Source organism: Rhea pennata, chromosome 2 (assembly GCF_028389875.1).
Source record: "Rhea pennata isolate bPtePen1 chromosome 2, bPtePen1.pri, whole genome shotgun sequence".
Lineage (NCBI taxonomy): Eukaryota > Metazoa > Chordata > Aves > Rheiformes > Rheidae > Rhea > Rhea pennata.
In genome coordinates this window covers 2349692-2375760 of record NC_084664.1, presented here as the reverse complement: position 1 = coordinate 2375760, position 26069 = coordinate 2349692, and the positions used below count along the sequence as shown (strand labels likewise).

Below are 26069 nucleotides of genomic sequence, written 5' to 3'. Positions count from 1 at the left end.
ATCCAACAGGAGTCAAACAGAACAAGGTATAGATATGATGTCCTGACTGTCTCTCTCATCTCCTGGGGATGAGGCTACTGCTATGAAGTCATCTGCCTAGTGCCATTTAAGATGTCCTTGAGTGTCTGACATCTGTACAGTGTTTGGCACATATGACAGGACCACTGAAAGACTGGCCAGGTCTGCTAGACTGGCAGCCAGAAGATGCTCCACATCACCTCAAATGACACTAGATGCCTCCATTTAAGAGACCAAATGTTATCCCTACTCACAGCTTAAACACCAAGGAGCTTTGAAGCAGCACTGCAGAAATGCTTGCTACTCAAGTTACAAAGTCCTCCTTGCTTCTTGTGAGAAAAGAAGTTCAGGCAACATCTGTTGTATCTTCAGAGTACTGACATTCAGAGAGCTTGGACACAAGCCCACGCTGAGGCACGTGCCTGGAGGAGCTCCAGGGCAGGACAACTGGAGGTTCACATCTTTCCTTATCACAGGCCAAGAGACAGCCCTGCCTGCAATGCTGATGAGACGGGCTTGGCCAGGACTCTGCCTGCTAGGACAAGTTCTCTGCCACTGTATCCCCTATAGCAGTGGCAACAGGGCCAGTGTGGGGCAGACAAGCCACTCGGCTCCTTCCTACTGCTTCCGAGAAGCAAGCAGTGGCATAGCTGTAGGCCCGTCTCATCACCACAGACTTGTCCAGCCATCCGGGCTCTGTTTGCTTTGGTGTGGGGAGGAAGCAGTGAAGTGGGGTGATGACAGCAAGAGTAGAGTCTTAAAAATCAGTTCTAGAAATGTTTGCAAAATATGAAGCACTTGTATAGAAAAAACTGAAAGACTTCTGGAGCCTGCGTCTTTAGAAAAAGTTGGAATTTTAAGAAATAAAAGCAAAAAGATTTGTTTTATAATCATGAACATTGGCAACACTTCAGACATATTTACAAGTTTTGATAATTCAAAGTATGAGCTCTTTGTTGAAAGCCCTGTTCCCTGAAGACTCCAAATTGTTGGAGGTTCCAAGAACTGGGCTTGTAGTTGCTGTACTACTGTGTCACTTTACAATAGCACTTCAAATTCTTGAACCGCATTTGTCCTTCTCTCTCCTTCCCAGGCCACCACAGAACCCCCAAAAAAGAAGCCAGACCCTGTGACTTCAGAGACAGTGGTGATCTGGGGGCTGCGTCTCTGGCAGGTGATTGGAATCTTTGCCATCTTTGTCCTGGCAGTCAGTAAGTCACAATTCTCTGCCTTGCACCAACTAAGCACCTCCCTGAGTGGGTCAGGAACCCTGTCCTAAGGAGGACTGCAGACTACATGGCCAGGGCTGGGGCTCTTTGGTCTCTGAAATCACAGGGCTACACAAAGGGGTTGCTGCAGGCAGGATGGGATCTTTGAAGGAGCTGTAGGTTGGCCACCGTGGCTTCATCTGGTAACACATAGATCAGTGGGTCCTAGCTAGTGGCATCTCAGAGCAGATGAGAGGCTGTAGGGCTATCTGCAGCTAGAACTGCTTTGCTAGATGCAATACAGCATGCAGCCCCAGATGCATGTGACACCATGGTTCTGCCTCGTCACACAGCTTGGCATGAGCCTCACCCTCTCACACAGCCCTGTAGGCTATGTGTGATCTCTTGTGGTGCTGTCCCACGGGCCAAAGCAAGGCAGACCTCTTGAGGTTTCAGCTTGGACCAGGTCTGGCATTCTCACCCCTATTCTAGGTGTTTTGTGACCTAAATCTTTTTTGGATCCAGGCACTAGGAAGCCACTGGCTCAGATCTGGTGACTGCAGTGGAATGGGATCAGGCACTCTCCCAGCAGGCTTTGAGGATCTGTCCAGGAATAACTGGTTCCCCACCACAAAATCTTCATCCAGGTCGCTCTGGGAACAGTATTTAAGCCAGCTTCACAGCTCAATGCACTTTCCCAATATCAAGCTAGTGAAAGCAGTGTCACACAGAAAACTGTCAAGACCTTATGAGAAGAGACCTTATGAAGAAGATGATTTCCTGCTTTCTCCTTGAGCCAGCTATATTGTCATACTAAAAAACTACATCAGTTTGATACAAGCTTCACTAGATAAGTCCATTCCTCTATCCCCATCTTGTTACTCTCCAGTCATCTGCAAAGAGTTTAATAAGTACATTGCTTCCAGCATCTTTCCAGGAACTGAAGTTAGTCACTTGCCAGTAACTCCCTTGATTAGACTCTTTTTCTGTTGTGGACAGATGAGCACGGGGATAGAACCTGTCTCCAGGCCCTGAAGGCAATTACTATCAGCTCAGAGATTGCCACAAATCCCTACCCATTGTAGGAGGGCTTTCACCCTGCCTTATGGCTTTAGACACACCTGAATCTCCTTAGCTTTTTTTTTTTTAAAAAAAAAAAAAAACAAAACAAAAAAAAAAAAACAAAAAAACCTTTGCTCTTCTGCTTGTTGAAGTTCCTTCCGTACATAGAACAAGGAACCATTTTAACATGACTAAAAGAAAGGAGGCCTTGAATGGCTTAGCTTTCTGCATCACTTTTTCCTACTCTTATTCATCATTTAGTCACGAATCTCTTCTTTCCTGTTGTCTTGGACAGTTTGGATAACTGTAATCCCGCTCATACCTGAGCGCTCCCATTTTTCACTGCTCTGCTCCAGCTAATCCTTTCCCCCCCCCCCCCCATCCTTTGTTTGCATTTTCCCATTATTCCTTCTCCATTTCTCTACTCAGAAGACTCCTGCTGAGGCTCTGGTGGTCTCTTATTCTGGTCCTCAGACTTCCTTTTCCCAAGTACAGAGTAATATTGTCCCCTACTAGATTTCTGCTCTTATATTTTTTTCACCTTTTAGAGGTACCCTCCTGAGCAGCTCAGTTTCCCCCCGTGTCTTCTCCTTCACTCTGCCCTTCTCTTTTACTCTCTCCTTTCTGTGCTTTGAGCAGTTAGTTTTGTCAGTCGACAGCCACTTTTCATTTTTAAAGACATTTCCTGATGAGAGTCAGAGAAAAAAAATAGGATAAGCTCCCCCTGAGAAAAAATGTTTCCTTCCATACTAGAAAATTGAAGTTGTCCAGCACTGTTTCCTGGTGTGGAATCTAGCAGACATGAAATAGCCACATCCATAATCTTTAAAGCCTCTTACTCTCCGAAAGAGGGTGGCTGCATGCAAACTGCAGGTGGGGAATGATCCCGGGCCATGCCAGCCACGACCTACAGGCAGCCGTTGTTTGGGAGAGCACGAGTTTGCTGGACACACTCCACAACCCTAGTGCAGACAACTGATTTCTAAGGTTCCTTGCCACTTTTTAAATTACTGCTAGAACTGCAGCTGATGCAGCATCTAGATGTAGTCCTACCTTAACACAGCCTGTTAAGTTCTTTGAGTGTTTTTTCTGCTGACATAGGTGGAAAAAAAAAAAGCGTCACCTGTTGTTACCAGAGTCTCCATTTTGCTTACTGTAAATGATATCTGTCAGTCTGTCCCCAACATCTTTCCTGTTATGTTCCCATGTTCTTTTTAAACCAGAAACATTCACCTTTTCAAAGCCAGTACAAGCCTTTTCCTCAGTTTTCTTTTCTCTTCATAGAATCATAACATCAGCAAGGTTGGAAGGGACCTCTGGAGATCATCTAGTCCAACCTCCCTGCTCAGCAGGGTCACCTAGAGCATGTTAGCCAGGGTTGCATCCAGGCAGGCCTTGAATGTCTCCAGAGAAGGAGACTCCACAACCTCTCTGGGCAACCTGTTCATTGCCTATTCTGGGCAGAAAACACCCCCTACACCCAACAAAGCCACCAGGATAAGTACTCTTAAGGGTTTTTAAAACTGTTCTCAATCAGCAAAGCATATGTTAATACATCACATGCCAGGACACCCTTAGCAAACAATTACAAAAAGCCCTCTGTAAAGCAAAACAAATATGGCCAAATATTTAACCCTATGGACTGCCGAGAATGCAGGGAGCAGAGGTCAAAAATCAACACTGGCAGTTGTGAAGGGATGTATTTGGTTGGTTGTCTTTGGTTTGGAGACATCATACTGTAAACAGCTTTTTCACCCCCTAAGTAAATCTGATTATCTTGTCATTGGTTAGAAACTGGCTTTGGTATTCCCAAATTATTTAGGATTATCACAAGCAAGAGAAGTCTGCCATGCTGGCAAACGAACACATCAGATTTCACACCAAGATGTTCCATTTGAAGGAAAGAAGCTAAGTTTTCTTAAGTTACCTGAAAATATCGCAATAGCAAGAAGCAAACACAACAGTTTATCATTCTGGTGACAGACTAGTAACAAAACTTATTATAGAAAGCAGAATAAAAAGAAACTTACAGAAATTTAATTACATTACCCATGTAATCAAAATAATGAAAGTAGCAAATAATGAGAAGATACATTATTTTGAGGATCTAAATTCAGCCAGACTAACAAATGGGATATGTACCATTCCACTGTAAAATAACATCTGCTTCAAGTCCCCACTGACAAACACAGGTGGTTTAGGTTATATATTACCGGGTGGTATTTTCTAAGGAAATTGCAGGTTTTCAGCTTACTAAGTCTCAGCTCTCAGAGTGATAAATAGATTCAGCATGTGGCAACAGGAAAAAGAGCCAGTTTAGGGCTCTGCTGCTCTGATACAGTCTTTTTGTTTGAAGAAACTGTTTCCTTCAGCAAACAAAGTGGTTTTGAAAGCATCAGCTTAAGCTATATAGTCAGCCAGCTTTATGAAACCAACATGCTATACAAGGAAACAATCATTACTCCAAATTACCCATATCAGCAATCCAAGTCAAAATATGATAGGTTTGAACACAACAATATGTGTTTAGCTGGATTTTACAGTCAGTTCTCACCCATTTCTTGCCTTTTGCTTCAGCCACATTTCCCTCCTCCTCTGCTTTGCGTTCCCCAAAGCATTGGTGGTTCCCCAGCTTTTACCAGCAAAGTTTCACCTCCCAGCAGCAGGCACAGGTTTCCCTCGAGCAAGGACAATGTTTGGGTTTTCCAAGGTGACCGCAGCTGCAGAAAAGCTTTAATATGGTTGCTCTCTCTGATCCCAGGAGTACCATCACCCTCCCAGCCAAAGCAGGAGCTGGTACAACTAGAGGCAAGCCCATCCTTCCCAGGGGCTTAGGCCTGATCCCATTGGTTTACAATCTCACCTCGTTATCAGGACTGAGAGGTCTTCAAGGTGTGTCTGCTTTGTCATCTGAATTCAGATGAGAAGTATGCATTTGAAGCCAATGTTACTGTCTTCCTCACTCTGATTTGCAACAAAGAGGTCCTGGGACACTCAAACTGGATTCCTTTTGGATGAAATGAAAGTAGAAGATCTGTTCCAGAAAGATATGGTCCCACTATGCACCAGCTGGCATGTTATAATTACTAACAGCACCCACACCCACAGGGCTGGGCTAGAGCTACTCTAATGAAGTGCACTAAACAAGGATGGCAGGTTCCCTGTGCTTTCGCCTCACAAACCTGCTCCTGCTGGGAAGCAGGATTTGCAAATGTAGATGTGATTTAGGTGTAGTTTCAAACTGCTCTTAGCAACTTCCACAAGATGGCGTCATCACATAACAAATGGTGGGAAAATGACCAAATTCCAAACTATTACATTTCCTTATTTAATGAAGAAGGGGGGAAAAAAAAACATGAAGACTTATATTGTCAATACCTGTCATTGAAATGAATGATAAGTCTCTGGAGGTCTTCTAGTCCATAGAACTTGGTTCTGGGACACTTTGCTGGTTTTGGGACATTTCATAGAATCATAGAATCAGTAAGGTTGGGAGGGACCTCTGGAGATCATCTAGGCCAACCTCCCTGCTCAGCAGGGTCACTTAGAGCATGGTAGACAGGGTTGCATCCAGGCGGACCTTGAATATCTCCAGAGAAGGAGACTCCACAACCTCTCTGGGCAACCTGTTCCAGTGCTCTGTCACTCTCACAGGGAAGAAATTCCCCCTCACGATCAGGGGGAACTTCCTGTGCTTCAATTTCTGCCCTTTGCCTCAGGAACAACTGGAAAGAGTTTGTCCCCATCCCCTTGACACCCTCCCTTCACAGGATGCTTCATGACTCTCAACCACTAGAGACCAGAAGAAGAGCTGAAATGTTTGCATAGCTGTTAGTAGAAAGCTTTGCTGCTTCTCCTAGAGCAGCTGATGGCCAACTTTCTCAGATGCCCTATGAAGGCATCTCTCAGCCTCCTGTCCGACAGCCCAATCCTCTCCATCTTTTTCTTTTGCTTCTGCTCTGTGGCAGGATACAAGTCATGCGACATGTAAAACTTCAGACTTGTAGCAGCCCATTGGAAGAAATGTGGTTTCACAGAACACACAAAGCATATTCAGCTGGTGCTGGAGGTATAACTCTCATGGGCATGCTGCTCAATCATTACGTGATTCTTACTCATCTACTAAATAATCAGAAATGCTTTTTTTTTTTTTTTTTTTTTTTTTTTTTTTTTGCTCCAGTCAGAGAAGGCCACATTAGAGCTCATTTACAAAGCAAGCAGGTCCTTTATGTGGAAAACTTGGAAAGAAAGGAAGGAAGAAAAACAAGTTTTTCAGCATCTAGCAAGTCAAGTCACTGCTGCTCTTCTGTCCACAAGATTTTTTTATACAGTCTTTTTTTTTTTCCTTTGGTTAAAGGAAAGTTTTCCTTTTAGACAACTTAATCAGGTAGAGCAAGGCAGGCCTAATGCCTGGCAAGCATCATGACGGCGCCCTTAAATCTTTGTCAGGTTGCCTTTCAGCATTTAGCATAGTTCAGCCACACTGGATTGCTTAGTCGAGTACCGGCTGATAAGACAAGAGACCCCTCCCGGATGCAGGGGCATCTAGCAGTGACAGCTGTGGCCTCTGACTCTCTTCCTAGGGGAGGCTACGATAACACAACAGCAGACAACCAAGATGAGATTAGTTGTCATGAGGATTTGATTCGCTCAGGAGAACTGCTGTCTTCTTGCTACGCCTGGCTTTTTCTTTTTTCTTTTTCTTTTTGGTGGAAGCTATGAATGGGGAACTGAGGCCCAACAGTGTCACTTTGAGGGGATAGGACAGAGTCCCTGAATCTTACATAGCCTCTTTCATCCTCAGAGCTCAAGGGTTTTGCACCAAAAGTTTTATCCTTTGAAAACTGCAGTGCTGTGATGGAGGAGAAGGTGGCCCAGATCAGTCATTGGAAGAGTTGGCACCTGGGACTACGACTTGCACAGTGTGCTCTTTACTGACTCCCCAGAGCTATCACAACCACCATCAACATTTTTAAGCAGGTCTGTGGGCTGTTTATTTGCCCTGCTGGATGTTACTTTGATTTCAAGGTCCAAATGCTTCTGGTTTCCATGTTTCCTTCACTCCTAGGTCTGGTGTTGGCAGAAGCACAGAGAAGTAGTCAGTGCTGCACATGTCTCCCAAATCTGGGAGCATCTCTTTTTGATCAGTGCACCACTGATTTCTGCAGAGATGATCCAACAAACAAGTCAGAACTCAGGGTAAAAGACCTCAATTTCCCTGCTGGTACATTCCTTTGAAATGAAAGTCATGAGTAGAAGGGAGAGGTCATGAAGTGGATGATGGAAGTAGGGACAGTGCTATGAAGAGGAAGCAGTGCCCTTCAGCTCCTGCTCAGACTACACTTTCACCAGTATCATGTTAGCCAGATAAAGACCTTCAACCAGCTTGGCTTTGAATTCTTATACACTTGAAGAGACAGTGTGAGGGAGAAGGTAGGATAGACTGAGGGACTTCCGGCAGGAACCTCCTCCAGGAGGTGGGGTAGCAGCAGAGCTGTTATCACATCCTAGGGCAGCTCTCCAAGCACAGATTCAAGCCTTGTGCCCTACTCAAGCTGAAGTCTGAGCTAACTTCGAAAGGTACCTGATTATCATGCCAAGGAACTGCTGAGCTAAGTTTGGGATCTGCATTTGACCACCTTGTCTCCATGAGTGAGGGACCTTTAATTCATTAGTATTATTCAGTTCTGGTGTTTTAGTGGCATCACTGTCACCAGAACAGCTCTGGGACCATGGAAACAGGTTTGCTTACAAGGGCACATAGTTCTCAGCAGGCCTAGTGCTGCTGGGCACTAGGGTTTACCTGGACAAGGAGTGACGGGACAGTGGGCTAAAGGAGAAGTTGATTGCAGAAGTAGTAGGCCCAGTTCTGATCTCTTTTTCACTACCAATGTGTCGTTCTGCAAGAGTTACTAGAGGTGCTTTCCCATTCTCACCCATGCCAGTCAATTAGCAACACAGAGCCCCAACCAAGAGCCGCGGTACTTCTCTTCTGATATATAGCCTCAGACATGAAAGCTTGAAGAACCAGATCTGCCATCAGGAGCAATGCTTAGGACTGCCAGATGCAAGACTTTTGCATGTCTCTCTGTGTAAACTAGGACTCCTTCCCCTGAACCTGCGAAAGGTTCAAGAGGAATATAAAATAGTGTGAGAGCACAAGTGAGGCTCACGTTGAACAAACAGGTTCCTAGGAATCAAGTATTATTTAACAGGCACCAGCAAAGCTATTGAACTGCATTCTGTTAATTGCATTCACTTTGTTTAATCTGAAGTGTTAGAGGTTTTATCTACCTACTTGATGATGGTGATGAAGTGCAAGTACTAAGCAGAAGATTCACATCATTAAATAACCATTACTTTCTGGATGGCAAAACTAGACAGATGTTTCCACTAACGTGCAGAATTTCCGGTGAAATGCAGATGATGGAGACTGGCTCAGGCGTGCTTTACACGGTGATTCAGAGAGGGGCTTTAGCTATATATCTTCAAATGCTGCATCACTAGCAGCAAAGAGAACATCTTGTCTACCATATGAGAAACACTTAGGAGCGCACAGAATAGTATGATCGCAAGGGGAGGAGGTACTGTCTTCTACCACAGGAAACATCCCTTGTCTAAATGGGCATGCGTAACTCCTGAGACAAGGGGTGGTTCTTATCATGAGGCAAACTTAAGCCCTGTTTTGTCCTGGGTCCAAGGTGACAAACAGAATCTTGTAGCCACATGCAATAAATGTTCTTAGGACCCTTTTTATTAACATTTAAATGTCTTTCAGAGTTGTTGTGCATTTGTGCACCTGCACAATAGCCCAAGTCCCCAACCTTGTACCCAGCAGAATATGCACCTCAAACTGAGCGCAAAAAGGAATGTTTAGGAGAAAAGTTGCAAGGTGCTTTACAAAGCAATGGCCATTTTTTTGTATTCTGATGAACAACAAGAAAATAGTCTTATCTTATTGATTATCTTGATAATAAATAGCCTGTGCTGTTCTTGTTTTATACAATAATGTTATCTTCAGCTTCCATTGTTATGCAGGTCAACACACACACTCACGTGTAAACACACTCACTATGAAATCTGCTGCTGTGACCTCCGCAGCTAAAAAGCATTGGAGATGCCACTGGCTGACAGTAACTTCTCTTGAATGCAGCAGCTTTCCAGTTACATGGAGAGGGCTGTGGCTGGAGTTTGCAAGGGGAAGGACAGGCATATTGAACTATAGCAGGGGCAGATACCTTCAGAGCAGCTCCTTCATACGGATGTCCCCACCAGCTGGAAGCCTGGCATGTTACTCATTCTCTCTGCTGCTGAGTAACCATATGTTCTCAAGGCAATGGGAATTGCAGATCTGTGCACATGCAGACTGTGGAGTCGTAGACTGGGATTGTGAGGAAGGGTCGCATTGCTGTATTGCAGTACGTGAGGTGAACGATAACAGGCTTGAGAGCTGCATGGGACAATGAATGTCTTGCAGGGAATGGCTGTATAGATCTGAAAGTGAAGTCAGATTTGCAGCCTTCCTGGTCAAACCCTATTCACCACTTGATAACTATTGAAGTTCTGATTTATTATAGCACTTGCTATCATTTCAATAGACTCTCATAAATTTTATTCTCCTTTGCCTTTCATGTGCAATTTCATGCTTGATCTCACCTGGGCATTATCTCTATCTGATGTGGAGAACCAGCGCAAGGCCACCATCTCATGCAAAATCCAATTAACATCAACCAAAAGAACATAAAGATTTTGCTAATTCTCGAGACAGGGGTAAATAGCTCTGCTCCTCAGGTGATGAAAATTAAGGTGGGTAGTGGGCATACGTTCTTTGGAATTAATTATGAGTTAGGAACTGTGTGTAAATATAGGACTACACAAAGTAGCATGTGTGAGAGAGAGTAAAGAGACAGGTCTGAACAGGATCTAAGTCTGGTTCTGATCTATCCTAGTCACCAGAGGAGCTACAGGTGTAGGGATCCTGGGTTTTGTTCCAAGCTCTAGTTTGTCAGAAAAGACAGGCTCGGCTTGTTGACTATGTTTTAATTAAATGCCTGACAACAGGAATTTTTGCTTGTTAGACAAAACGATGATTCTTAGATCTTGCCTCACATGGCTGCAGTATTGGCTCCTCCTTGTGACAGCTCTTCTTGCATGGACACAACAGAGAAGCTTTGTGGCCTGGGATGGTTAAATGCCATTCCTGCAAGAAGGTTAGAGAGAGCTCTCCACTTAACTTCTGAAGCTATTCTACCAGGCATAAAAGAAAGAGAGAAATAGACAGAAAGCTTAATATACCAAAAGCTTTGTTAATTAAGGGCTTTTGATAATTAGTAGTTCAGATCACCAGCAACAGTGTCTAATACTGACGTTGTCAGTAGAGTGCCTCTCAACCATCTAAGACACCTTCAGGTTAGGTATCTCTAATGAGCAGCGGAATGAACAATTGGGAAAATTAATCTGGTTTAGATGTTTACTTCAGGTTGAGCTGAACTGTGCCCTCAAGCACACTGACTGCCCTGACTGGATCTATACAGATGGGACAGGGATCCCCCAGTGACTGCACATTTCTTTTTGTCCTGCACAAAGTTTCTTAGCTCAGAAATCTAACTTCCCAAAAACCAAGACTTCCCAGGGTAACAATGGTTTTGATGAGAGGCCCAGCCATAACCCATGTTTTCACCAGTGAGCTCAAAATAAATAAAAAGAGGTTGCTGTTAAAGCTGTCCTCCTTGTCAGTAGACAGGAGGATGGGAAGAGGGATGGAAGGAGTTAGAGAGGAAGAGTAAGCTGAGTCTACTGACTCAAGATGCAGTGAATACAGGTGGAAGGAAGGAATATGGAGTAAAGAAACAGCGCATGAAAGATATCTTCAGAGTACAGTGGACAAACAGTTAAAGAAACCTATTCAGGGTGATGCTGCAATAAAAAGCTATTTGGGTGTATTACTGGGGTAAGTGAGACAGAGGAAGGTCTTTTCACCTCTCTCTGCTGTCCTGGTGAGTTGCTCGTGCGTATGTATTAAATGCTGAAAAATTGAGGGCTTGTACAAAAAAAGCCAAGAAAACCCTCACCTCTGATCAATGCCTGGAGGCACTGAGGGTCTTCCCACAGGCGTCTCACTGAGCGCAGTCTGTTTAGCTTATCAGGAAGAAGATCAAAAGGCCACTTGATTGCAGGGTTGAAGGATTTTGGAAAAGAAAAAAGGTACTACATGTCTCTTCATTCTAATGGGTAGATGCAAAAGCAGAGGCTGGAAATCAAAATCAGGTCAATTCAAATGGGAATTTGAGAAATAAATGTGGCAGGGAGGATGTTTAAACATTGCCACATTCTCTGCTGTTTCCCAGAGTGATGCAGGATTCAATCCAACACAAGTTATTTCACTGAGGCCCTAATTAAACACAATAACTTGTGATGTACAGAGAAGTTAGATGATACGATCTAACGGTGTGGACAGGCATTCTTTCCCAGACCCCAGGAAAATATCACCTATAGCAGTGTAGTTAAGCTTGATGGCTGAGAAAATATTAGAGCAGCTTTGGCCCCTTACTGCAGTCCTTTCAGAATATTTTCAGGCATTTTGCAAAGATGCCCATATTTAAAAACATGTTTTGCTAGGATCATATTGTAACTGCAATCTAAAAGTCTTTGTTCTTTGGTTCTTACTTTTCTTGCTAGGAAATTAGCACATAATCAGAGCAGTGGATTTTCCTTGAAAGAGCAGTATGTAACAGACACAGTGGAAAAAGACACAGGGCTGAGGAGGATCTTGAGAGGGTGTCTAATCCAACTCTGAACTGGACTTTAAAAAAAATGGTGTTTTCACCATCTTTACTCTCTTTTCTCTAAGAAGGTGGTTCCAGAGTCTCCTTTGCTGTCCTCTGAACCTCAGACTAGGTTATCACATTGAAGCATTACGTACTCTTTAGGGGAAAAGCCTTGCTTTACTGGACTGAGGGTTCGGGGACCCTCTGAGACACGTGGAGCTTGGCAGGAGCTTTGGTTGTTGTGGTGGCATCTTTAACTGAGATGATTCAGGTGCCCATAGCAGCACGGTCACAGCAGCTGAGCACTCTGGATGGACCAGTCCAATGAGCAGCCCTGCAAGCCCTGATGAGTTTTATTTAAGAATTTAATCGTTCTTACTGAACTTTGCACTATCGTGACTAATCTATTACTGACACCACTGTGAGTTGTTTGGACTGCCCAAAATATGCCAGCTCTTTCCTTAAAAACAACTTCCTACTCATACAGCAAGCAACTCTCCAGGCTTCTCAGACGACGTTTACCAGTAAGTGCTGCAGTTAACTTGCCACTGAATACATCTGCATTAATTGCTTTTATTATTAACAATGGAATGGCTGCCTAATTAACTCAGAGGAGCACAGGCTACTTTGGTACATGTTAATTAAATGCTTCATTGGCAGACTGTGGGGTTTTTTTCAGCTTCAAAGGAAGCAAACTTACTGTGTATTGCAGCCAATTTCCATTCAGTCTATGGAACTGTTTGATTCTCAGTCTGCTGAATTAGACCAAACAGTCCCTGGAGAAGATATTTCATTTGTATCTTTCCTAGTTCCTAAGAGAGCCAAGACTTTCTGGTTTTTAAATTTACTCTCCAGGAAAACCAGAAGCTGTTGTGTTATAGTTGATGAGCTAAAATGGCTTTCTTGAGAACAGAATAGAGACCATGAACAGGGTAACTTGGCCACATGTATATTTGGTTTAAGCCATTGCAGCTACTCACAGTCTTATGTGTATGCTCTTAGCTCTCTCCAGTTAAAAACCAAAATATTTTAGTTTAAGCTAGCTGGAGTGCACATACGTACAGTCATTTTTTAGTCTTAGTCATCTAATTGGTTTTGGTAACAATTATGCATTTAATATTTGTTCTGAATCTATACTTCAGATGACGTTTTCAAATTACAGTTTTTATGGTGCCATTTCTCAGGTCCTCAACCACTTATGGTATTGCGTATGAATAATAGCAAGAAATAAAAATAACAAAAACGTGTTAAAAATCCAGAAAAGAAGAAGTTTCCAAGTTCCTCATTACTGCACAGGTCAGAATATTTTAGTCTTTGCTGAAGGAAGATAAAAGTACCAATTATAATATTTCCTTTGTCATCACTGATGGCAAAAAGTTGACTGCTTTCAAATCCCATTTCATAAAGGGGTTCACAAAGTATTTGTTTCCGGTTGAAAAACTATATTTCAAATGATCAGCCTGGCAGAAGCAATGAAAAACGATTTACCAAGTTGTCACTTTGAAACTTCGGTGTGGAAAGAGAACACCGTGTGCAGGATTAGGCCTGACTTCTAATTTAAAATATAAATGTTCCTTCAGAATAAATGGCTGAATTCAACCTTGCAAGTCAAGGAACTGAAAAGGAAAAAAAAAGTGAGAAAGTGATTTTTAGAAGCTAAACAGCAAAGCGATCCACAGCATGTTAATAAAAAAAGAAAGACTTGGATTTTAGTTGTGCATTTAATGGAAGATATTTGTTATCATAGTGTCACAAGGCCATATATTCTTAATGCAGAAGAGGTGAGAAAAAAAGGAGAGAAATGCAAATGATCCCACTACATATTCTATACCAGGAAGTTTCTTCTTCTGCCTTATGTAGTTTGATGAGCAGAGAAACCAAGAATAATGTCACCACTTCCATTCTTGATAATACATGTCTTTATAGCCCTTCCACGGTGCTAATGGGGCAGTGATACATCTTAGGGAGATTGCTTTAAACTCCCTGCAGCGTCAGACAAACATTAAGTAGCAGTTTACTTAGGCTGCATTTTAAAAGCCTTCTCAGCAATTAAAATTAAACTTGAAATCCTGGAAAGGAAAAGGAGAGCCACAGCATGAGAGAATGAGACTAAATATTGTTTGATAACAGCAAGATTAAAGCATTCACCTGGAGAATAAGAGATCTGGAAATTTAATATAAAATAAATATTGAAGACTTGAAGTCAGGTCATCTTTCTGCCAAAAGAGGGGCATAACAGCTAATTCTAAAGTAATATCCAAGCAAACTGATCCCACAAATACTTCATCATGTGGAGCCAGAATCAAAAATGAGCAATTCATCACCACTTGACTGAGTTGTAGCTATTATTCCTGCACGATTGTATCTCAAACAAAAACTTTTGGTTTAAGTTGCTTGCATTATATATATAATCTGCATAGATGTTTTAACTACCTTGTTTAATTTCATAACTACTAGCATGAGAACATGGGTCCATTAGTTAACGTGGCTCAGCTGAAAAATGGTAATATCCTAAACTTGTGGAAGGGTTTTAATTTGATGTTTAACTCTCAGAGAAGACAGTATGGTCCAACTCTAGATCTCTTCTTGCATGGGAATGGATATTTTTAAACAACAATCCTCACGTGAAGGCTAAGGGTGGTCCTTTGGATCCATAGTCTGCATTCCTGAAAAAATGGCAGGATCGTTTCTCCAGAGGAGGAAATGAATTGCATTAACCCTGTCGGGGGCAGCAAGGGCAGGCTGCTCCCTACGGAAAGGGGAGCCAGGAGCTGAGTGTGGTGGCAAGGCCAGCAGAGGCCATGTCCTCTACAAGGGCAAAGACAGGCAGAACAGATCCAGTGACCACAGCCAGGTTCAGCCGAGAACCCCAGACGAGTGCACGGTGGTGAGGCAGGACTGAGGTAAAGCCAGGTAATCAGGTTGGAAAGTCGGGGTCAAGCTCGGGTGTAAAGATAGAAACTGGGGTCAGATGCGTCCCAGGGATGGCCAGACAAGTCCATAGTGATGAGGAAGGTCTGAGGCCAAGCCATGAAATCAGATCTGTGTGTCAGGGTGTGCATGAACCGAACGCACGGCCAGGCATGGGCACAGCTGCAACACCATCTCAGGGTGGCTCAGGTGTGAGAACATCAGCTTAGAAGTCGCTCCCTATGAAGGAGGGAGCCTCCACTGAAGCTTCTTCTAGCTCTTTGAAGGCCACAAGCTATGTTATCTCTAATACGGCCTTGAGCTCAAACAGCCGAAGCCCCGATAAGGGTGGTAACAGTGAAGATGTGCTCAGAGCCCTTAACAAACAATTTCCCAGGTTGTCTTCAAAATGAAAAAAATTCTACTCTTCCAGTGGAAGATAATGTTAAGATTGGCAGTAACAAAGACCAGGGAAGCTTTGTGGGTTATGCTGCTTTGCTCTCTGGTTCACTTGAGGGATAAATTATCAGTAGAACAAGCATCATAACATCTCACTGCTCTGAAGCAGAGCACAGCGTAAATGCTGCTAAGACAGAGCCAAACATCTTCTAAAAGGCAGCAAACATTTCGTTCTTGACTTCCAATAGAGGAGATTCATCTAGTCTAACTAAGGGAACAATCTACATGCCTAAATATAGATCTCTAGGGGCCCTTGGGCAGTCCCACAACATGTTGTCCGGCCTCTGGCTCTTGCTACAGGGGGTCATGGCTCTCCCACAGTCCTGTGCCAGGCTGGTCATTTTTGGTACTCTTTGTAGTTAATGGGGAGAAACACAGCCGCAGGGAATGATTTATCTGACTTATCTTAAATATCTGTCTTAAGGTGAGATTAATCACTCTGTAGAGATGCCTCGCTCTCTCCATCAGTGGTAAAGGGAGCCAGGAGAAACTGGCTGAGACTCTAATCTCTAACTTTTAGACTCAGAGAACCATGCAGATGAATTCCACACTGTCTCCTGCGTGTGAGATGGACTGAAAAGCAAAGGAATCCAGCAGCCGGCAGCTCCCCACTAGCAGTGAAACCAGTTTCAGTGGGCTAAAGCTCCCGCACTAAAATCTCATTCACTTGCCTGTTCTTTTACTAGGTAATAACATGCGGTCTAATACTTAGCTCTCTTCGTGGATCAAGCCATGCACTAAACATAGCTTCCAGTAGGATTGGAAATAAGACTGATACTCTGTTATTTTCACATAATCCTCTTGCTCCAGGGGCCAATTATGAATCATTTCACGTCCAAAGACAACATAAGTCTGCAGTATCACAGCGCACCATTGCATCTCTTAGAAAGTTAAACAGAGAACCCAGTTTATGAGCATCACGTAGCAACTGCCATTTTTGTCTTTAGTAATAGAAAACAAATACAGGTACGGGAGATACAACAGCCCCTAATTTCTCCTCCACGGCATTTTTTTATATATATGCATTAGCAGGCATTTTTTCCTTGACTTTCAAGGACATTGATTAACCTCATTTTGCTTGAAAGCCGACAGCTTCATCATTTATCAATCCACAGGAAAGGCGGTGCTAATTCTCCTAATTTTTCTCCCTTATAAGTAGAGGGTTTCCCTGCTTAGCTGAGTTCAAGACTGCTTTTAGGAAAACAATAGAACTTGATTTAAAAATGGTTAGAGATAAAACACACACCTCATTCCCCAGATAAGGTGTTTCTCTGTTTATTTTCTTCATTAAAAATGTATGCTTATTTCTATTCCGACCTTAGCTTGATTCCCAGTCCAGCTGCTGGATTTATCTTTTTCTTCTTCTCTTTCTCTTTTCCTTTTCCTTTTCCTTTTCCTTTTTCTTTTTCTTTTTCTTTTTCTTTTCCTTTTCCTTTTTCTTTTTCTTTTCCTTTTCCTTTTTCTTTTTCTCTTTCTTTTTCTCTTTCTCTTTTTCTTTTCCTTTTTCTCTTTTTCTTTTTCTTTTCCTTTTTCTTTTTCTTTCTTTTTCTTTCTCTTTTTCTTTTTCTTTCTCTTTTTCTTTTCCTTTTTCTTTTTCTTTTCCTTTTCCTTTTTCTTTCTCTTTTTCTTTTTCTTTCTCTTATTCTTTTCCTTTTCCTTTTCCTTTTTCTTTCTCTTTTCCTTTTCCTTTTCCTTTTCCTTTTCCTTTTCCTTTTCCTTTTCCTTTTCCTTTTCCTTTTCCTTTTCCTTTTTCTCTTTCTCTTTCTTTTTCTTTCTCTTTTTCTTTTTCTTTTCCTTTTTCTCTTTTTCTTTTTCTTTTCCTTTTTCTTTTTCTTTCTTTTTCTTTCTCTTTTTCTTTTTCTTTTTCTTTCTCTTTTTCTTTTTCTTTCTCTTTTTCTTTTTCTTTCTCTTTTTCTTTTCCTTTTTCTTTCTCTTTTCCTTTTCCTTTTCCTTTTCCTTTTCCTTTTCCTTTTCCTTTTCCTTTTCCTTTTCCTTTTCCTTTTCCTTTTTCTCTCTCTTTCTCCTTCTTTTTCTCTTTCTCTTTCTCTTTCTTTTTCTTTCTCTTTTTCTTTTTCTTTTTCTTTCTCTTTCTCCTTCTTTCTCTTTCTCTTTTTCTTTCTCTTTTTCTTTTTCTTTTTCTTTCTCTTTCTCCTTCTTTCTCTTTCTCTTTCTCTTTCTCTTTCTCTTTCTCTTTCTCTTTCTTTCTCTTTCTTTCTCTTCTTTCTCTTTCTCTTTCTCTTTCTCTTTCTCTTTTTCTTTTTTCTTTTTTCTTTTTTCTTTTTTCTTTTTTCTTTTTCTTTTTTTTCTCTTCTCCTAGACTGAAGAGAGTTCTGCTATTTTTTTGCCATGTAGCAGGTTTGTGGGTGAGTGCACAGTGAAATACTGCTGCATTGAAGAGCAGGGCAGAGCCAGCCATGTACTTCCCAGACGTGGCAGGTTACCCATCTGCCATCCACCACTATTGTACTGCCAATAGTGCTGTATAGGCATCTCACTTTCCTTTTGTGAGACAAGTAAAAGCTCCATTACCCCCAGCTTGTTGCTGACGATCACAGATGAGCAAGAATAAAAGCATCTTGATTGCTTCCCCAATTACAAATTGTTACAATTTCATCCTATTTTAGGCAATTCACTTCAGCTTCAGATGTCTTGTCCTGTTGTGGCTTTTAGGTTGCCCTATGTGTGATTCCACTACAGTGCCTCTGCAGCAAACTGCTTAAGGAGAGAGATGTTTTTGACAGCAAAACTCAGCAAAGGAATAGAGGAGCTGCTATTCTTTGTTTGGTAACACTACACCAATTTTGATTAAAACACTAAGAAAAGTTCTGCTTTCCTTCTCTTTGGGGAGACAGGGTATGAAGGGGTCATGCAGAGCTTGCTCCTGGTTAACATGAGCCTCCTTTTCCTAGGAGAGGCTGGACAGATGCAAAACAAGCTGGTTTAGGGAAGAAAATTTAAAAGAAGTACTTTCATACCCTTTCCCCCACCTTGTAAAATAGGATGATACTTCACAAATCTGCAAGGTGGTCATGAAAATAAAACTAATGATTGTGTTGTATTTTGGTGCAGTAATGGTCTATATAGTTTAACTGAACATTTCACACTGTATTTGGTGGAGAGCACATACCCAGTCCATCCAGCTGAAAAACAATGTTTCTTTATCTTTGGGTAACTCAGTTGCTTCAAGCTGTGTGACCATATCCCTCAGCCACGTGTTTCCACTAAGGTAAATGGCTCCCACTTGAGGAAAATTCAATGAAATTTCCTTTCTTCCTGCTAAAGTCTATTCACTATGATTGGGCCAGCTTGTGCTAAACAGAGCTCTGCTGATCTAAATTGAATGCCCTTGTTTTTCTCTCTGCTTTCCCAGTTATCACCCTGTGCTGTATCTTCAAGTGCCGGATTCCCCGGACAAAGAAAGAGATAGAAGCGCGATACGCTCAACGGCAAGCGGCCAAGACATACGCAGACAAACTGGAGACTGTGCCACCGCTCAACGAGCTGACGGAGATTCCTGGAGGTACATCTCATGTTCACATCTATGTATAAAACCCATCCACTCTTTTTGGGGTTCCTTTATGTACGCATAAATGCAAGAGCTAGGTTGTCCCTTAGTATAAATCAGAGTGGTTCCCTTGACACAGTCATGAGGATATTGCCATGGGACAGATTCTGTAAATGTCTCCAATTTGCATGCGCTATTCCGAACCTGCAAAATTTGTGACATCAGGCATAGTCATCTAGATAAAAAAAAAAAAAAAAAAAAAAAAAAATAGTTCCTCCATTGGCACAAATCAGCATCACTCCTTTGAAGCTCATGTTTAAAATTTCCTGAGAATCTGATTCATGTGAACCACCAGTTCCTGGGGGGATGTCAGTAGGAAGAAAAAGAGTTGTTAAAGTTTCGTTTTACTTATAAATGGCTTGGCCAAAGGGACGACCGAGAGTATTTCTGTGACTGGTCCCCTCTCCTCTCACTCATCTTTCCTGATTCTGTACCCTAGGCTCTACTGAAAGTCTCCCAACTCTCTCTGGTCATGTCCAGTCCAGACCTCTCAACTCTCTGCCTGTGGTGAAAGAAGAAGATGAAATGGCCCTGCAAGGAAATTAGGGGGACTGCCTTCCTGTCTGTCTGTCTCTTTGGCTTCTCTTTTCTGTGGCTTCCAATGAGATCCATCACGCCTTGGACTCACTGCTTCTCAGTTCCCTTTCTCTGTTTCACCTCTGTTTTTTCAATTCCTTTTTACCAGGATCTCTCTCTCTGTCTTTTTTTTTTCCCCTGTTTTCTTTGGCTCTGAAAGTCCTGTGGTCTGTAGTTTCATAGAAACTTGGATTTTCACTAACTCAGCGACACTATAGTTATGAAACTGGAGAAACATAATTGGTAAAATTTAGGCCTACATCAGCAAAATAAAGAAATATGTGCTTAACGGTAGGCACTTACACACAGCTCAATATTTTGGAGGTGTTTGACCACCTAACTATACCTATACTATAAACTGAAGATGGCCAGATCAATTTCAGAAACTGAACCCAATTTGCAAGAAAAAGACTTTTCCCATACTGTTAAATTGTGTTAACCTACAAAGCAGAGTGTAGGTACCCAAATGGCCTACTGGGAATCATCCCTGACTCATGCTACTCTTAAATTATACTTAGGAGAATAACACTTGGCCTAGTCCAATACCATCTCACAGTTTAGTAGTGTAGATAATCTTGTACTCATACTGGAATAGTACCATTTAGTAGCTAGTAACTATTTAAATTACTAACACACAGAGAGTCTTTGAAGAGATAGATAGGTCATAAAATCTGAAGCCTTTCATATGGGCTTTTGATAACACACTTAACTAGCTTATAATAGTAACTTGCATATACCTATTGCAATTAGCGGAGCTGTTACAAGTTCCTTTACCCTAGTCTGATCCTCTGGATAAGTTCAAGGTTAAGTTCGTGTTAATGTGCTTTGCTGAGTTCAGACCTTAAAGATTTGTGAAACACTGGGGCAAGTCTCATTTCCAATTCTGCCATGGAAGTCAGTGGTTGAAATTAAACTTTAAAGTCAAAGTCAAAAGGCATCCAAAGGTCTCGTTAATACACTCTTACTTGTATGAGCAATTGCACATGGAAATGTTTAGTATTGCATCCTTTAATTTCCTGCCCAAAAGACATATCAGACTGTAAGGACCAGCTATCAGTGGAGCCCAGGGAGCGTGAAGATCCAGCTCATGCCTGTAGATAGTAGAAAGCCAAATTAACCCATTTACTGCTGCATCCTCTTCTGCCTAGCCATTTATATCTAGAAAGCCCATAAAATGAGGATGAAAATATCCCAAGGATGCAGAAAAGGTAAGTGGCAAGGATGATGGCAGTTTTGCCCCAGAAAGCTGTTTTGAAGCCCTGTAAGCAGCTTCCACATCCCACAAACATACCTACAGGCTCCACCTCAAAACTGGTTATTTTGATGTGGATTTAATTGGACAATGGTAAAATATTGCATCGTAGACTCATGAACACATTATCCTGGCAAAACAGTTCTTCAGAAGTCAGCTGCACCATAAACACTACCTAAGCTCCCACTCCATGAAATGCATGGGTTGAGTAGCTGACTCTTTGACCTTGTGAGAGACCTTAAATTATGGGTCAGCCATGCTGCGGGGAAGGACTCTGGCAGATAACAGGTTGCTGAGTGGCTGCTGATGTGAATGAATGGCTCATGAATATGTGCTCTGAAGCTACCTAGTTCTTTGCAAAAGAGAAGTAAATCTCAGAACAAGAGTCTACCTAAGCTACCCTGAAGGAACCGATACCTGAAGTGGGATTTATCTATCCACAAGCACACTATACACGTAGATGGAGATATCAGCATAAGAACTAGTTCTCTAGACTGCTTTTATGCACAGTGAAAAGAAAAAGGTTCTCAAGGATGTGGCTCCTTTCATGGTAAGGGTGCTAACCTATAATAGGTAAATTGTGCCTTAAAACTGCCTGCTCGTCTCTAGTAACTCCTAACCCCTAAACATCAGATGCAAAAGCTTTGTGTGATCAAACACACCAGGCTGGCCTCCTTCTGAGGTCAGTCTGAGTTGTGTCCTCAGAAGAGTTTCACTTTGTCTATCAGGCGTTTGCAACAGAAAGTATACAAACTTCTGGGTTTCTTCTACGCCTGCACAGTGTGTAATGCTTTGCTATGTCACTCCACTGGCATTTGGCAGCCCACCTTGATTTACATATTAATGCAATATAAGGTATGTATCTGCTGACTGTTTGTATATTTATACTGTGACAAACACTGGAGTCGCAGTCAAGGCCAGAGAGATGACATGAACAATTTCAGCTACTGAATGGCTATTAAATGCTTTAAGGATTTCTGAGTCAAATGCTATTAATGATGAATACGTTATAATGGTTATATACTTTCATTTCTTGGCATTTTTTGACTTTCTCCCATATTTACTGTGACACAACTTTCTAATTGCCAAATGGCTCTCCATGTGCTTTTTTTGAGTGTCATATACAGCCACCCCTTTTTCTGAACACAAATAAAATGTATTTTAGGGTTAAGTGCATAAAATATTGTGAATAATTATCTCCTTCAAGCATTTCTAACTCTCACTTTGAGTGAGAAACCCAAACAGGACTTGGCCCTTGCTCTGAGTGGAAAAGTGCCATTTAAGTCTATGGCCTGGGAGACCTTTATGTATTCCAGATTCAGACAGCCTTAGCTGACTTTTCTGGGAGTTCACATGGTTCCTACTGCTTTTATTCAGGAGGTATACATTTTTTTTCTCTTCATCTCATATAAGATGTCAGGATTTCACCTGCAGTTGCAAGGAAGAGTTGGCATTTTTCCCTTTTCATTCAAATGTTCAAATGTATTTCCAGTTTCCAAGTCCAAAGGATGATATTTTATATTAGTGTGTAGGCTGTGGGAATATTTTAGGCAAAAGTAAGAAATTCAGATTTAATTCTCCCCTGTAATGTACTGATGCAATCTGAAAGTGACACTACAGCAATCTATAGTGGTGGGAGACATGGGGCTGCTAAAGCGAATTAAATAGTAGAGGTTTCAAGTGAGGGCTGAGACATCTCACCGAAGGATCACACCTTACCAAATTACCACCTGAGTCAGGTAACTGTCGTGTTTCCTTAGCCTGGACAAACATAAAGTAATTTGATTTAGCCCAGATGTCAGCTGAAGAAAACTAAACGGTGACCCACCATCCTCCATTTGCTGAGATCACTCACAGGTCGTTGCTACGTCTTGGTTGAGATTAACTACTAAGTTGTAGTATCGTGGTTATCTATTCACCTATCTGACTTCTATAATGGGGATTTTCAGTGAAGGAGGTCATGGGAAACTTGACACATTTGCACATGTTTTTGCACAACTTTATATCATACTGGTCTTGAGCAAAAAAAACCCCTTCTATAAGAAATGTATGAAATCTGATCTGTATTGGAGTGTCATGTTGCAGCTTGAATTGTGACTTCAGTGCATCTAGCTTTGAGCTCAGAAATACTTTTGATAAAATTATCCACTTTTATTTAAAAAAAAAAGGGGGGGGAGGGGGAGGGGAAGATAAGGAATATTTTGCTCTTACTAAATCCTTATTCAGAATAATAAAACCTGCAGAGTCAGGGCATGATACTTTTAAGGTGATTCCTCTCACCAGGAAGGCCAAATAAAGACATTATAAGCATCCTATATTTATTATGGTTTGTGTGTTAAAACACAACAAAACAGAACCAAATCTGCACAAGGTTAATTGCTATAGGCCCATGGTATGCTGATGCCATCAATTACAGTAGCAGGATCCAGGTCTGGACCAGGACATAAGCAGAGCCTATACTGCAGCCTTGTGCAGTGCAACTCCTCTTCGGCTTGTCTGTGAGCAAAGATTCCCAGCAAAATCCTGACTGTCCACTCTTATCTGGAGGAAACACACTCTCCTATACAGAAAATGAAAAACAAACAAACAATCAAAAAAGAACAAACAAGTAGGTTGTATTGAATTACATGAGATGTTTCTGTTCCTTCTCCTGGGAGACAGTTCCACACTGAAGATCATTTGGGGGAAATGCTTGTGGACTATGCTCATAATCTTCATGAACCAGTTCCTTCCAATAGAGGCAGTTTCCCCCACAGAGACACAACTTAGCTCTTGAAATTACTCTTTCTACTTTATCTCTTTAGTCTATCTTCTCAAAAAAAAATATATGAAAAGCTGCTGGTCAGTGAGCAAAAGTGCTATTTGGACAAAGTCCTAGTAAAAGTGTTTTTTATCTGTCCAAGATATGCATGCAGGGAGCGGGAGTTTTGTCCCCTCCATGGCTAATATCACCCTAAGTTAACAACTTTCCTGTTTTGTTTTTCTATCTCACATACAGCTCAGGTGACAGAAGAAAAAAAAGAAGAAGTTCCCACTGTATCTGGAAAAGTGGACAAGGCGCAGGGCAAGAAAGATGGCTCCAAAGACTCCAAGAAGAAGGAAAGTGAAAAGGACCAAAAAGAAGGATCCAAGAAAGAAGAGAAGGATGGGGCCAAGAAGAAAGAAGGAGAAAAGGGTGCTGGTGACAAGAAACAAGGTGGTGGAAAGAAAGGTGAAAAAGAAGCTGAAGGAGCAAAGTCAGGAGGAAGCACTAAAACTAATGGCAAAGCTGGTGGGAATGCCAAAACCCCAGCAAAGAAGAAGTGACCCTGCTAAAAGGCAGTGCTGACGGTCTTCACCTAGCTTGAGGTGGGACAGGGCACTGTCAAATTGCTGTGGGAAAAGCACAGGGAGCAGATAGGACATTTTCCCTCCATATATTCAGGCTGCTGAGTGCCACTGGATGTACGGGTTTATTATCTTTTAAAGACCATATCACTGATTTGTTTTTATTTTTATCCCTCCACCAAAGGAAAGTCTGGCTATATAGTAGCTTGTAAATAAAATACAGTGTACATTATAACAACAACTGGAAGAAAACTGAAGCCTCGAGTGGGAACCAGGACTTTTGATAAGTATCGTATTGCGTGGAGACAAAGACTTAAACTAATGAGAGGACATGGTTCATTTAAAATATGTTCTTCTTAAGGACCTCATGGCTTTTGGTAAACACTAATTAGCACTCATCTCCTCCTAAACAAGACTTGCACATGGATAATTTTAGACATTAAGTAATTTCTGGATGCTAACACCCAGTGAATGAAGAACCCAAAGCATTTCTAAGTCATAGATCATGTGGTTTCTGAGGGATGGCTTGGACACACGAGAGGCAACTTTCCATTTTTCTTTTCTTCCTCTTTTGCTAAACTGCTGAAGTAAAACCCTTCCTTAGACAAAGAGCTGTGTATCTTATCCACCTTTGTCTTTTCTAGTGAAAGACATACAAATCAGGCTGTAGGAGGAGGCACACAGAACAAAAAACTAGATCGCATCTGTGCTGCTACAGGCAGTAACTATCTTCACTTCATCATCACTTCAGTGAAGCCCACAGAAGACCAGAGCCCATGAGGAGGAAGGGAATGTAAAGATGCTCAGCCCCTTCCAACAGAAACTCAGTGTCTCAGGGGAGCCAGGCTGAGTGCTTGCATGCCTTCTCACCCGCTCTTCCAGAGCAGTCTTGAACCACACTTTCAGTGTGCCTCCTGTTTGTCTCACTTCTTGGAGAATTCTTGAGAGCAGTTTTAACACGAGCAGCCTTTCTACTAATGTGTTGTGTAAATACCTCAGCAGTTTATGCCTGGAGCTCAACAGACATCGGGTGTTTAGACTGGCAATTGCAAAACAAGCAAGCTAAATAGAAATAATTGGCAAGCTATCATAATGACTAAAGCTCTATCATCTCCATCGGATTTACTGTCTCCGAGCACGTGCACCGGTGCAGCTTCGTCTGCACCATGAGGTCAAGAGGGAGTTATCTCAAGGACAGGCTATGAGGCTTACCCTGTGAACCTGATTTATGTTAACCTAACTGTTTTCTATCCCTGTGGTTTCCACACATGCAGTGAATTGATCTATCACTGCAAAGAAAGATCTCATTCAGCCCACCTTGCCTTTTTCCTCTCTCTTCTCCTACTTATGCCATCCTGGCTGAAAATGAGCCTAGGAAAACACAAAGTTTGCTGCTTTGTTAATGAGTCAGTTCATGGACGGTCCAAAAAGCACCAGAGCTGGTGAAATGACTTGTGGAGGAAGGATGGGAGAGATGTTCACAACCCACAGAAACATTTACCAGTTCACTGCCTTCAAGGAGATTTGTCATGCTAGAGGAGTTTGGAGAAGTCAGGGATGCTGCAAGGTGAGAAATTCTGCCTCTATGTGCAGACAAGTGATTTGAGCATTAAATCGCTATCAACTACAGTGATACCCAAGATCCATGTGAGTATGTTTGTTATAAACACTCAAAATACCTGGATCACAATCCCACACTAATTTTTCAGTAGATGAAAATGGATTAGATGAGTGGGGATTACAACTTTCAGACAGGAATATAAGACCTGTTTTCAGGTACAGAGGCTTATAGCTCCTGCAATGGCTCTTTGTATTCCTCAGACTGGGAGAAGGCAGAGCAACAGAAGCAGCATGCTCCCATCTCACCTTCTTTGCAACACACAAACCCTGGAAAACAAAGAACTTTTAACTTCACAAGAACAAGA

General features: G+C 42.0%; 1 protein-coding gene across 1 annotated transcript in view; it reads left to right on the top strand.

The window, feature by feature from the left end:
• Positions 1 to 24123, top strand: part of TMIE (transmembrane inner ear) — a 52407-nt gene extending 28284 nt beyond the window's left edge. The window contains exons 2-4 of the mRNA XM_062570845.1: positions 1112 to 1229; positions 18795 to 18944; positions 23816 to 24123. Of these exons, the coding sequence (XP_062426829.1) occupies positions 1112 to 1229; positions 18795 to 18944; positions 23816 to 24123 (576 nt within the window). The remainder of the gene's footprint in view (positions 1 to 1111; positions 1230 to 18794; positions 18945 to 23815) is intronic.
• Positions 24124 to 26069: the final 1946 nt, after the last annotated feature.